This window comes from Anser anser (assembly GCF_964211835.1).
Source record: "Anser anser genome assembly, chromosome: 19".
NCBI lineage: Eukaryota > Metazoa > Chordata > Aves > Anseriformes > Anatidae > Anser > Anser anser.
In genome coordinates, this window is record NC_139740.1 from 9013170 (window position 1) to 9024928 (window position 11759).

At 40.4% G+C, this 11759-nt stretch overlaps 1 protein-coding gene across 2 annotated transcripts in view; it reads left to right on the plus strand.

The window, feature by feature from the left end:
- ABCC3 (ATP binding cassette subfamily C member 3) overlaps positions 1 to 11162 on the plus strand; it is a 48471-nt gene extending 37309 nt beyond the window's left edge. Inside the window, exons 20-31 of one of the 2 annotated variants that reach the window (XM_083805681.1) lie at positions 717 to 822; positions 1389 to 1542; positions 2853 to 3060; positions 3625 to 3935; positions 4704 to 4903; positions 5006 to 5132; positions 5875 to 5976; positions 7079 to 7225; positions 8218 to 8376; positions 8728 to 8894; positions 9896 to 10090; positions 10740 to 11162. In XM_083805681.1, the coding sequence (XP_083661807.1) occupies positions 717 to 822; positions 1389 to 1542; positions 2853 to 3060; positions 3625 to 3935; positions 4704 to 4903; positions 5006 to 5132; positions 5875 to 5976; positions 7079 to 7225; positions 8218 to 8376; positions 8728 to 8894; positions 9896 to 10090; positions 10740 to 10848 (1985 nt within the window). In that variant the 3' untranslated portion in view covers positions 10849 to 11162. The remainder of the gene's footprint in view (positions 1 to 716; positions 823 to 1388; positions 1543 to 2852; positions 3061 to 3624; positions 3936 to 4703; positions 4904 to 5005; positions 5133 to 5874; positions 5977 to 7078; positions 7226 to 8217; positions 8377 to 8727; positions 8895 to 9895; positions 10091 to 10739) is intronic. The other variant, XM_083805682.1, reaches the window with a different exon arrangement.
- Positions 11163 to 11759: the final 597 nt, after the last annotated feature.

Here is an 11759-nt window from a genome sequence, read left to right on the forward strand (position 1 = left end):
ATTATTTCAAAGTTGAGAATTTCTTTTACAATTGGCAAGGTTGAGCTCAGCAGGAAAATGGAATAGGAAAGAACAAACTGGGGTCTGCTATCATAAGGGCTACACAGAATTTGGTTTTCTTCCTTTGTTCACATGTTGTTCTTCAGTTTGTTTGTGTTTTTTTTTCACACAAGTTAAATGATATTTTAATCTTGGGTTACCTTTAAGCTTGGTTTTATGCTGATAAAATCTTGCAAGATTAAAGCATTTAGGTAAAAGTTTCCTTTGTGTGGCAGTGTTCTCAAGCTCTTTGATTGCAGTGCTGTGCTCTCACCAGACAGGCAGAAAGGAACATGCATGGCATCTTTCAGCAATAGCAGAGGCTTGCAGTAGTTCCTGACATGAGACACCATCCCAAGATCATGCCTAGAGCATGTTCTATATGTAAATTTAGCTAGAACTAACTATAACTCTATCAATTAGCATTTTGGATGCACGAAGGCAATGAGATGTAAATGCATTTGGTCACCAATCTGCCTCAGAAGACCTCTGCAATTTAGTAAAGTGATGCACCGAAGGGATGTGACTACTGCCATTGGGGGTGATTAATGATGGGATTATATACTATGATTTTCCTGCTATGATATTGATTTTCATTACTCTTGCTTTGCCTGGCCACTTGTTTCTCTGCTTTATGCTTTACTCAGCAGAATCTGAGATGTAATCTTGTCTTGCAGTGGTGGAAGAGGAAGAGGTCCTGCTAGCTGAAGACACCCTCAGCATCCACACTGATCTGGCAGATAACGAACCTGTGACGAACGAGGCCCGCAAACAGTTCCTTAGGTAAACGTGAAGTCCTCTTTTGTTTATAATCTGTGTCTGGGGTAAAACACATCTGAAAGATGTTAATCAAATACTGCCTCATGGTCTATGATTTAGTTTCCTCTGAAAAATAAATTGTTATAGAGTCCTTTTGAAAGTAAATGTGAAAGAACATGCAAAGAAGATCAAACAGCTGTTCCTGCAATCTTCTTTTTAATCCAAATAGAACCAACTTCTTAAAGCAACTTTTTTCATAACCATACCCTTGGAACACTCTCCAGTTACTGTTGATGTGAAAACGGAGAAGCTCGGGGGCTAGCTTTGAAAAGCCTGTATTGCAATGAGGACTGCCCTGTATCAAAGTGTCCAGCCCTTGCCACAGCCTTTGTTAGGAACTATAGTTCTGGCATTACTGAACATCACTTTACATCCATGGGGATCCTACGTACATCCATATCTGCAAGTGAGGCTGGCATGGGAACAGAGCAAAAGAGCTGGGATGAAGTCCAGTCTGCTGCATCCTATTCTTGCTTTAGCACAGCCACAATATGCCCTTTTTCTCCTAATGACTCTATTGTTTTGACTAGGCAACTTAGTGTAATATCTTCTGAGGGAGGAGAATGTCCCAACAAAATGTCAACGAAACGGAGAGTCTGTGAAAAGAAGCCAGCTGAGCCTCCTCTGCCAAGAAAAAATCCTAACGAGAAACTTATTCAGGCAGAAACCACTGAAACGGGAACGGTATAGTGTGATATTCTCCCTTCCTTTTTCTTCATTTTTCCTGCTTGAAAAAATATCATTTTTATTTTTACATTTGATCCAGTTCTGTTAAATGCATTGTATAAATTATGACAGCACGTTTTAGGAATTAATCTGGTGGCCACTGATCCTTCAAATTTGGGCTTTTGGCAGGGAATTCTGCACCTGGCAAAGACTATGTAGTTAGGGAAGAAAAGAATCCCTTCCAGCTCCTGCCACAGTCACCTGATACTGCATAGCACTGCACTCTGTCAGCTCTGTCTTTGCGTTGCAGAGCTTTCAGCACTGTTAGTCTTTAAACCCTTTGGCTGCTGTGCAAGTCCAGCTGCAGCACTAGATACTTGATGACCTGCAGCAGTGGGTTCTACAAGCCAGCTGCCTGCTGCGTGCCAGTGGATCTGTTCTGTCTAAACGATACCTTCCACATCATCTTCAAGAGCAGTTTATGCTCGTGGGTACAAAAGGGGCTGCACTCTCTGCGAGCAGGGCCAGGGAGTAAAATAGGAATAGAGAAAAAAAGAGAGGAAAAGGGAAAAAGAAAAGATAGGAATAAAGACATAAAATCCAGGGACAGCAAAGGGGATGGAAAAGGAACAGGGTGATCTTGTCAAAGAAAGCCTCTTCCTACCACTTCAGAAGGTGTCCTAACACTCAACATGTCCTGTTTACTGTCTGATGTACATGCTTCGTAGCACAGACATTTAATTGACTGTTTCTGTGAATTGTTTTAGCTGTTAAAGTCCCTAATCAGCAACACTTGTTCTCTAAATTGTTCTTCCTTATGCCTTTTTAGAGACTGTTGTGTCCCGAGCCTCTGTCTTTTTTGCCTCTCTGCCTTTTTTTGCATTACCTTAGAACTTACTGTGAAGACACTTGAATGGAGGCCTAAAAAAGAACCTGGATAGGCCCTTTAAGTAGTCCTGAGCTGGATATGCCTGGCAAGTTGCTGCTTTTGCCTGAAAGGCTTGGTTGCTGTTCCTGTTACCCATCCTTTGCAGCTGTTTGATAAACCTCTTCCCAGCCTGTCTTGCAGTCTTAAAAACTAAAACCCCACAAAACTAGTACAATACAGTTCATCAAAATGGAGGAGAAGAATATTTCAGATAAGCTTCTGACTTGTTTAGAAAGTTACCGCCCTGACATGGAGCTCAGACAGGTGAACTCTTCTCTGCAGTCTGTTAGATTTTGGGCAGTTCTGAACTTAGTAGTTCCTCTGCTGAAGGATTCTTTTTTCTGTCTAAACTTCTGATTCTGTAAGTTGTACAAACCAGCTTTGGTGTGTGATTTTGCAGGTAAAGCTAACAGTGTTCTGGCAATACATGAAGGCTGTCAGCCCTGTCATCTCTTTAGCTATATGTTTCCTGTACTGCTGTCAAAATGCTGCTTCTATTGGGGCCAATGTGTGGCTCAGTGACTGGACCAACGAGCCAGTGATAAATGGGACTCAGCACAACACATCCATGCGAATCGGAGTCTATGCTGCCTTGGGCCTCTTGCAAGGTGAGACCAGATAAAAATCATGTCTTAGTATTTATCAAAGAGGAATTAGATGGGAAAGCCACTATATTAGTTGCTGGTGGCCCAAAATTGCCATCAAAATGCTATCCTAAACAAGGGAAGTAAAGAAAGCTAGAGCCAACAAAATCTGAGCTCAGTCCCCCACTTTTAATTGTGCTGTGAAGCCTTTGGAGGGGTTTGAATGGGTGACATGGAAGCCTGGGAGGGAGAAATTGGAGTGAGACCATGAAAACTCAGGTGCAGAAAAGACAGAGATTGGGATGAAGTTGCAGCATTAGGTCTTCATGGAGGCTTGCAGAAAGCAGAGGGAAGATAGTTGTGCATCTGTCCTGTGTGGACAGCACGGTGAAATCCACAGGACATATTCCTGTGTGTTAGGCAGCAGTGACCACAATGCCATGGTGCTGATGTGCGTGGTAAGAGGGAGGTGGACAGGGAAATAGTAAAGCAAAAAGGCTTCTAGCACAACAGGAGCTGCTTGAGGGTCAAAGAGCTGCAAATCGGTAACATCACACTTGCTGGTTAACACATCTCTTTACTTGGAAGGCCTCATAGTGCTTGTCTCCTCTTTCACCCTGGCAATGGGAGGCATTAACGCAGCCCGGACGCTTCACGCAGCTCTGCTGGAGAACAAATTTCGCACACCACAGTCCTTCTATGACACCACTCCAACTGGCCGAATCATCAACCGCTTTTCAAAGGACATCTATGTAATCGATGAAGTCATCCCACCAACCATCCTGATGTTCCTTGGAACGTTCTTCACCTCTTTATCGACAATGATTGTGATTATAGCAAGTACTCCGCTCTTTGCTGTGGTTATAGTTCCACTTGCAATTCTGTACTTCTTTGTTCAGGTAATTGGAAAGATATCTCACTACCATTGTAATGGCTGTTACTGCATTATTTGTGTTTTTTTTTTTTTATGGGGTGTTTTTGGTGTTTTTTTTTTTTTTAAGAAAAACAAATCAAAAAAAATTGCAGTATCTGAAGTAACCATGTTTATGTAGACAAAACATTATTTACTTCTCCCAGTAAAGGAAGTGTCTCCTGTGGGACATGGTCATAAAATAAATTGGCATAACTTTTTTGCTTTTAAGTAATAACAAGTAAGCCTACTGCTAGAGATAGAACTGCAGTGCATTTTAATATATTGAAATGTGCATGTATTTGACATACTGACAAGTTGTTAAGGTGGAGAGGAGTTAAAATGCTGAAAATAGCATCGATTTTATTGACTTCTGAGCAAAAATGAAGCATATGTTAGTATGTAGAGACCTGATAGTGGAGGTACAAATTCATGCTCATTTTCTTGGAAAATGAGGCTCCTACAAATGCATTCATTTTGTTAGGCTATGTTACCTGAATTTAAAGTGACATAGATAAATTCATCTTAGAGTATGTAGAAATGGCAGTCACCCAAAACTCTAGTTTGGAATGAAACAAAGGTAACTTTACTTGAAATACTTCGCAATTATAGGGAATATTTTTAAGGGTTTAAGTGCATCATTAAAAATCTCCTTTAAATCCTTAACCTAATAATCCCTTAACCTAATAATCATTTTGCTGATAATTAAAAGAGTAAGTATTTCATGTACCCTTCAACTTTGTCCAAAAAATGGCAGCGATTCTATGTAGCTACCTCCCGTCAGCTGAAGCGTCTGGAGTCTGTGAGCAGATCTCCCATCTACTCACACTTCTCAGAAACAATATCAGGAGCCAGCGTCATCAGAGCCTACAGGAGAGAGAAATCCTTTGTAGACATCAGTGATCTGAAGGTGGATGAAAATCAGAAGAGTTACTATCCTGGCATTGCATCAAACAGGTAAAAAGGAATATAACTTCTTGTTTCTGCTTAGTTCTTTGTGTTTGCACAACAGGTCCAAGCAAGCATTTACCTCTCTTCTTATGTCTGCCTATTGACCAGGTGGCTGGGCATTCGAGTTGAGTTTGTGGGGAACTGTATTGTCCTTTTTGCTGCCCTCTTTGCTGTGATTGGTAAAAACAGCCTGAATGCTGGCTTGGTAGGACTTTCAGTATCTTATGCACTACAGGTATGTGTTCTAGCTCTCTGTTGATAAATTAGCAGTACTTAAGTACTTGTCAAAGTTGGAGTTAGTAAGGAAATAATAAAAACGAGTTGTGGAATATCTGGAAACAGCAGAGATTTACACTGAATGCTGACAGGCCATCAGCAAGTCCACATGCAGTTCAGGGCACTTTGGGAGCACTGAGGGTGTGCTGCACCCCTGTATCTCCAGTGGCAGCGTGCAAGCAGCCCAAGAATGTCAGGTGCACCTGCCAACAGCAGCTCATTTGAGCAGCATGGGCTTGATGTGTCCCAAGTTTTGCCTGCTACATAGAACATCTGCATGTCTGGGTAATCACAGGGAGATCAATAGAATTCATAAATAGCAAGATAAACTATACTCACCCAAGCTATGAACAGTTGAGCAGATTTAATGGTTTCGCTCTTGTCAGAAGCTTTTTATATACAATGAGTGTGCAGGACTGCTGTTAGCAGTTTTCAGGTGAGACGCATGACTTTGGGGAATGACTTGAAACCAACTTTTTTGTGGGGCAGTTATTAAAGCACCATGGGAAACATGTCCTTCTTCACATGAACACCTGGTTATCTGTGGATGTCTTGTCCCAGTATCTGTATTAATGTTGATGCAAAGGTAATTACTTGATTTGTAATGTCAGTGTGAATTCATGTCTTAACAACAGTATCCACTTTTGTTAAATCTGTTGTTGTTCCTCTGTGGGCAATATTTTGTTCCTTGTCTTCACCAGGTGACCTTGTCTCTGAATTGGATGGTCCGAATGACTTCTGATCTTGAAACTAACATTGTGGCTGTTGAAAGAATAAAAGAGTATTCAGAAACTGAAACAGAGGTCAGCTACTGAGAGTCAAGCACGTTCACTAACAAGCATGGCAAAATTTTAACATACAATGTTTACCTGGTCTTTCTTTAGACTCTTGAGAGAGAATTCCTGCTCTGAGAGTATTACCATTTAACCTGAACAAATGTCACACTCTGAACTGTAATTTATGCTACCCCAGCTCCGAATTATTACTGCTATCATGCAGTCTGTGCTTAGCATCTCATTTTCTGCTAGTGTGAGTGGCTATAGCATAACAGATATGATTTTCACCATCAGAATATTGCTCCCATTGGGTTTGAAGTGTTTGATGCGTAGTCCTACCTGCGTAGATGGTGCTATGATCCTGCCTCTGAGCACAGCTGCACTACAATTATCAGTCTACGCACATGTTTTCAAAAGTATTTATATTTAATCAGCTTAATCAGACCTCCTTTCCCTTGAGAGAAGAACATCTCCAGGAACACTGCACTGCCTAATCCAGAAAAATCATTCGATCATTTTCTTTTGTTGCCAAATACTTTTAAAGGTAGCAGATGGAGCTATGCTGGGAAATCTGCTGCTCTGTGGACATGGTGCGTTTTGTTAGCCCCGTGTATACGAGAAACTAAGAATTAGGAAATGGATGGTGTGAGGAGAGCTGCAGTGTACATTTCTGGAGATAAAGTATTTGATATGGAAGAAAAAAAAAAGAGAAGGTAGACAAGATGTGTGATGTATATTATAAGCCAGAGCTTGAGCTGGCATGGAACAGATAGTGTTCAGCTAAAGCACTTGTCTAATGGAAGCTTGTTTTCTATCCAGGATCCTGTTCTCTTTTCTGGAACACTGAGGATGAACCTGGATCCATTTAATAAGTGAAGTTAATGGGAAAAATGTTAATTTATATCAGTTGAGGATTTGACTTCATATGCTCAGATATATTTTTTCTTGTAAACTTCACAACAATGACCAAAATGGGTGGATGCTTAAGAAACTATTTTTAATTTGTAACTAGAAATTCAATTTATCATTTATATTTCTAGTAACCCATAAATGCTAATGTTTGTATCTGAGTTTGAATTATTAAATTTTTAAACCTGTATGAGGCATTTCTAATTTCTGTGTCCTTCAGGCTCCCTGGGTAATTGAGGATAAGAGTCCTCCAGAAGACTGGCCATCCAAGGGTGAGCTGGAATTTGTGAATTATTCAGTGAGGTACAGGAAGGGCCTGGACCTAGTGCTGAAGGATCTAAACCTCCAAGTGCATGGTGGAGAGAAGGTGAGTAACCAGCTGTACGTCTCTGTTGTAACTTTGCTTTGGGCCTCCAGTGACAACCATGGATAAAGGACAAGAGCTATGCGCACAGTTGCCTCAGTAGTGCAGACTACATAAGCTGGCCAGCAGTAACGACTGTGGCAGCATCCTCCAGGCAGGAAGCAACAGAACCGACTGCGTGGGTCTTTCTGGACTTTAAAAGTTAGGCTGGCATCGAGTTACCGCGTAGGAGGCACCAGTGATTGCAAGTGACAGAATTTCAGTGACAAAAATGCTTCTCTGAGGAGATGTAGATGGGAGAAGGAATTCCAGCTTTTTCCACAATCTGGCTTTGCCTGTGAAATTTTTGGCATGGAAGGAAATGACATTCTTTGCTTTCTTTTCCCAATCGGGAAATTGTCTTTGTTCTGGGAGATTCTCTTCATGCTTCAATTGAAAGTGCTGGGCTTTGTGTGCTGTTAACAGAACAACTAGCATGGGAAAGTCCTCCAGTCAATAGGCTATTAATAGAAGAGGGCATTATCACAGAATCACAGAATGGTTGAGGTTGGAAAGGACCTCTGGATGTCATCTGGTTCAACCCTCTGCTCAAGCAGTGCCACACATTATTATCCTTATACTAAGCAGACAGGATGACAGTTGCCTTCTGGAATTCAGATATGTGTGCTTATGATAAAGTCTGAATTGTAGTCTAAAAATCTATTTTTTGCTCCTTGTCTGTTATGCTAACATAGGTAATCCCTAACATGGGTACTTCAGCTAATCGCCCAAACTCATGTAGGATGATCGTAGGCCTTTGTACATAATTATGGGAATGACAACACATTCGTTGTAATGTATGACACAGTTTTCTAGAGAAGGGTGATTAAGTTATTTTTTCAGATTCCTATCTGGTATAAAACCTCTTAGAGACATCTTGATGTTTTGTTTTGTTGGTGGTGGTATTTTTTGTTTTTAATTATATGCGTTGCTGTTAATCCTCTGATTTGTTGTAGATCGGGATTGTTGGCAGAACTGGAGCAGGGAAGTCCTCCATGACACTCTGTCTCTTTAGGATCCTGGAAGCTGCAAAAGGGGAAATTAAAATTGATGGTGTGAGAATTTCAGAGATTGGCCTCCATGACCTTCGATCGAGGCTAACAATTATTCCTCAGGTACAGCTTCCGTGCGTCACAATAAAGGAAGGTTATCAAACCACAAACAGTAGTAGTTAAACCACAGAGGAAAATGCTTTGTTGCATTCATAAAATGGGTTCACACCAACAAGTCATTGTATTTCCTTCTGTGGTCCTGTCCTGCCATCTCACAAGCTGATGGTGGGTGATAAAACAGAGTTTAGAGTAAAATATCTTTAGAGTCTGTGTATAACGTGATGTATTTTCATAGTGGATAGGACTGGAAGGTAGCCCACCTCCAATGCAATAGACACTTAATAACTCGTATATTAATACCTGTACTTAAAACAGCTAAAGCACTTGTCTAATGGAAGCTTGTTTTCTATCCAGGATCCTGTTCTCTTTTCTGGAACACTGAGGATGAACCTGGATCCATTTAATAAGTATTCAGATGAAGAAATATGGAAAGCTCTTGAACTGTCTCATTTGAAGAGGTTTGTCAGCAGTCAGCCATCCATGTTGGAATACGAATGCTCAGAAGGTGGAGAAAATCTTAGGTAAAGAATGTTTGGATTAGAAATATACACTGAGCTTTCATTCAGCCCTAACAGCGAGTAACACTTGAGCACAGGTTTACACTGTAGTTTGTTGTGTCCTGAAGTACTTGGCCAGCTGTTCCAAGAAAACCAGTAAGGCTCAAACATGTTGTTCTTCCGCCTCTTCCAGGAACGATCTGATTCACTTTTGCTGCTGGGAAGAATTTCTCCCAAACCAAAATCTTGTCTTATTAGTATAGAAATAAATTTCAGGATGGCAGGGTATTATGAATAGGCGATCCCTTAACCATGGTTTGGTAGGAAGGGAAATGCCATGGTAACATGTAACTGTTGTGCTGAGTAAGAGTCCTCTGTCTGTACTGACAATTCATTAGTGGTTGTTTGCTGTTATTATTTTGGAAGATCCATGAAGAAAGACATGAATGGTGTGATAAATCATGCTTGGATATGCTGTATTGGCTTCTGTGACCACAGTGTAACCAAATAGTGTGATGGACATTCAGCTCCTTCCTTGTCCCTCAGAGACACTCAAAGGCAGTGTCTGGGGAGCTATAGGGGGGGGTATTGTGAGCTGCCTAGTTATTTTCTTTGATGGTAGGAAGGACTTGCAACCTCAGAACTTTTATTTTTTTTTTAAGTTTGTGTATGTCCGATGTTGTTACACCTCTGCGTGTTTCTGAAAACTCAGACAGAAGCATTATAATTATTAATTTCCCTGACTTTTGATGTAATGACTGAAAGGGGACATTTGGTGGCTCTCTAAGTACTGGGTCAGCTAGTTAACAAAGTCAGTTAGTGAACAAACACGTGCTGAAAGTAGCTGAGTAATGCTGCAATGTGTATTTATTTCCTTTAGGCCTATCAGGCTGGGCTGTTAGCTAAATAATTTTTTTTCCTGTTCGGTAACTTTGATGAGTAATCTGCTCCAGAACAAGTGATTCTGAACAATGGAGAGCTAAGGAGCAGTGGGGCCTCTGTGAAAGCCTTGTCTCTGCTTGCAGTGTTGGCCAAAGGCAGCTCGTCTGTCTTGCAAGGGCACTACTTCGCAAGACAAGAATCTTGATCCTAGATGAAGCAACGGCAGCTATCGATCTGGAGACAGATGATCTTATCCAGATGACAATTAGGACTCAGTTTGAAGACTGCACAGTGCTGACAATAGCACACAGGCTGAACACAATTATGGATTACACGAGGTAAAACACTTAATGGTGCATGTGTTGGGGCTTGCCAGTGTGCTGGGTGTGTGAAGCAGGGTCTGATTTGTCTCCAGATAGTCACACTGGTGCTCTTGTCAGATAGTACATAAGCAATAATGTTTAAGCCATATAATCCTAGAATATCCAGGCTTGATTTTGATACCGTTGGCATAAGTTCTATATTCATTAAGCAAAGCTGTGAAAGAGATACTACCTAGTTGCATGAATGGCACTCTCAACAAACTTAAAGATCCATTTTTAACCAGCAGCTGCTGTAACCTTGTCACTTACGTTGTGTTGTATTAATTATTTCAAAACCTATTACTATACTTAATGAGCTTTTTCAAGTCATTCCCCAAAGCCTCACCATGGCTTTGCAGTACTATGCTTTACAAAGCTACCAATGGAACCATATTTAGTTTTTTTTTTTTTCCCTGGGAGATAGTGATTGCGCTGTACCTTTTTAAGTCAAACAACAGTTCAGGGAGAATGTCTATTATCTGTTGTGCTTCAGCGTGTGAAAATAATTGAGCAAAATAGTCAAGAGAAAGATTAGAGCAGTATTTGCTTTGCGATAGAAATGAGTATCACATTTCCTGTGAGGAATTCTGACATATCTTTTACCGCCACCTTTTGTTTTGCACAGGATTCTTGTTTTAGACAACGGAACCATAGCTGAATTTGATACACCTGCAAACCTTATAGCATCAAAGGGTATTTTCTACAGTATGGCTAAAGATGCTGGACTAGCATGAGAAGACGACCCCTTGTTGAGGGTTTTTTTTGGTTAATTTTTTTTTTTACTGACTTGCCACAAACGTGACTTGTGAATGTACTGTAATTTACAAAAGTTTTTGTAGTAGACTTGTGATATATTAACAAAGTATTTTACAATTATAAGGACCAGAAAGTGAATTTTATATTTTTAAATATTTTCTATAAAATATTTTATTATATGCTTCTTTCCCAAAGAATGCCAAACACTCTGCCAAGACAATGTATGTATCGCAAGGCAATATGTACTGTATTCTGGTTTATAATTAGTAAATTATATTCATGGTACAAAATACACCTGTTTTGTGTCTTATGTATAAGGGTTCATTGGTTTTGAAGTGGAAAGACAGGCCCAGTGGCTCAGCTTGAAAAAACAGTGAAAGAACGTATAGTTTCTGAGTGGTTCCAACCTGCTCCTTGCAGGAGAAAAGAGATGAATGCGTCAGCTTCAAGGCTGTGAGCTATCCCAGGACCTTTGGTATCCCTACCTAGTGAAACTTGAGGATTGTAAAATTCCTTCTTCAACTTAAGGGTTATGAATAACTTGTATTTAAAACTAAAGCTACAGATATGGCTTAATGTAAATAATTGCACAATTTCTGACAGGTTAGTATAGCCCACTTCAGCCTGCAGGGGCATGATCAGCACGCAAGTATTGCTATTTTGTTCTACCTCTCCTGTATGAAGTTGCCATGAGTAAGTCTCGACTTAAGCTGAACATGCATTCTGCGTAGATGAGTATATTATTTCCCTCTTTCAACACTTATCACCTGAAATAATGTTATTTGTTATACAGAAGTGTCTACCTTACTGTTGATAGCCAAGTCTCTTCAAATTATGGGGAGTACTGTTTTAAGCAACGTGTGCTTCTAGAACCTGATAGAACATCCTT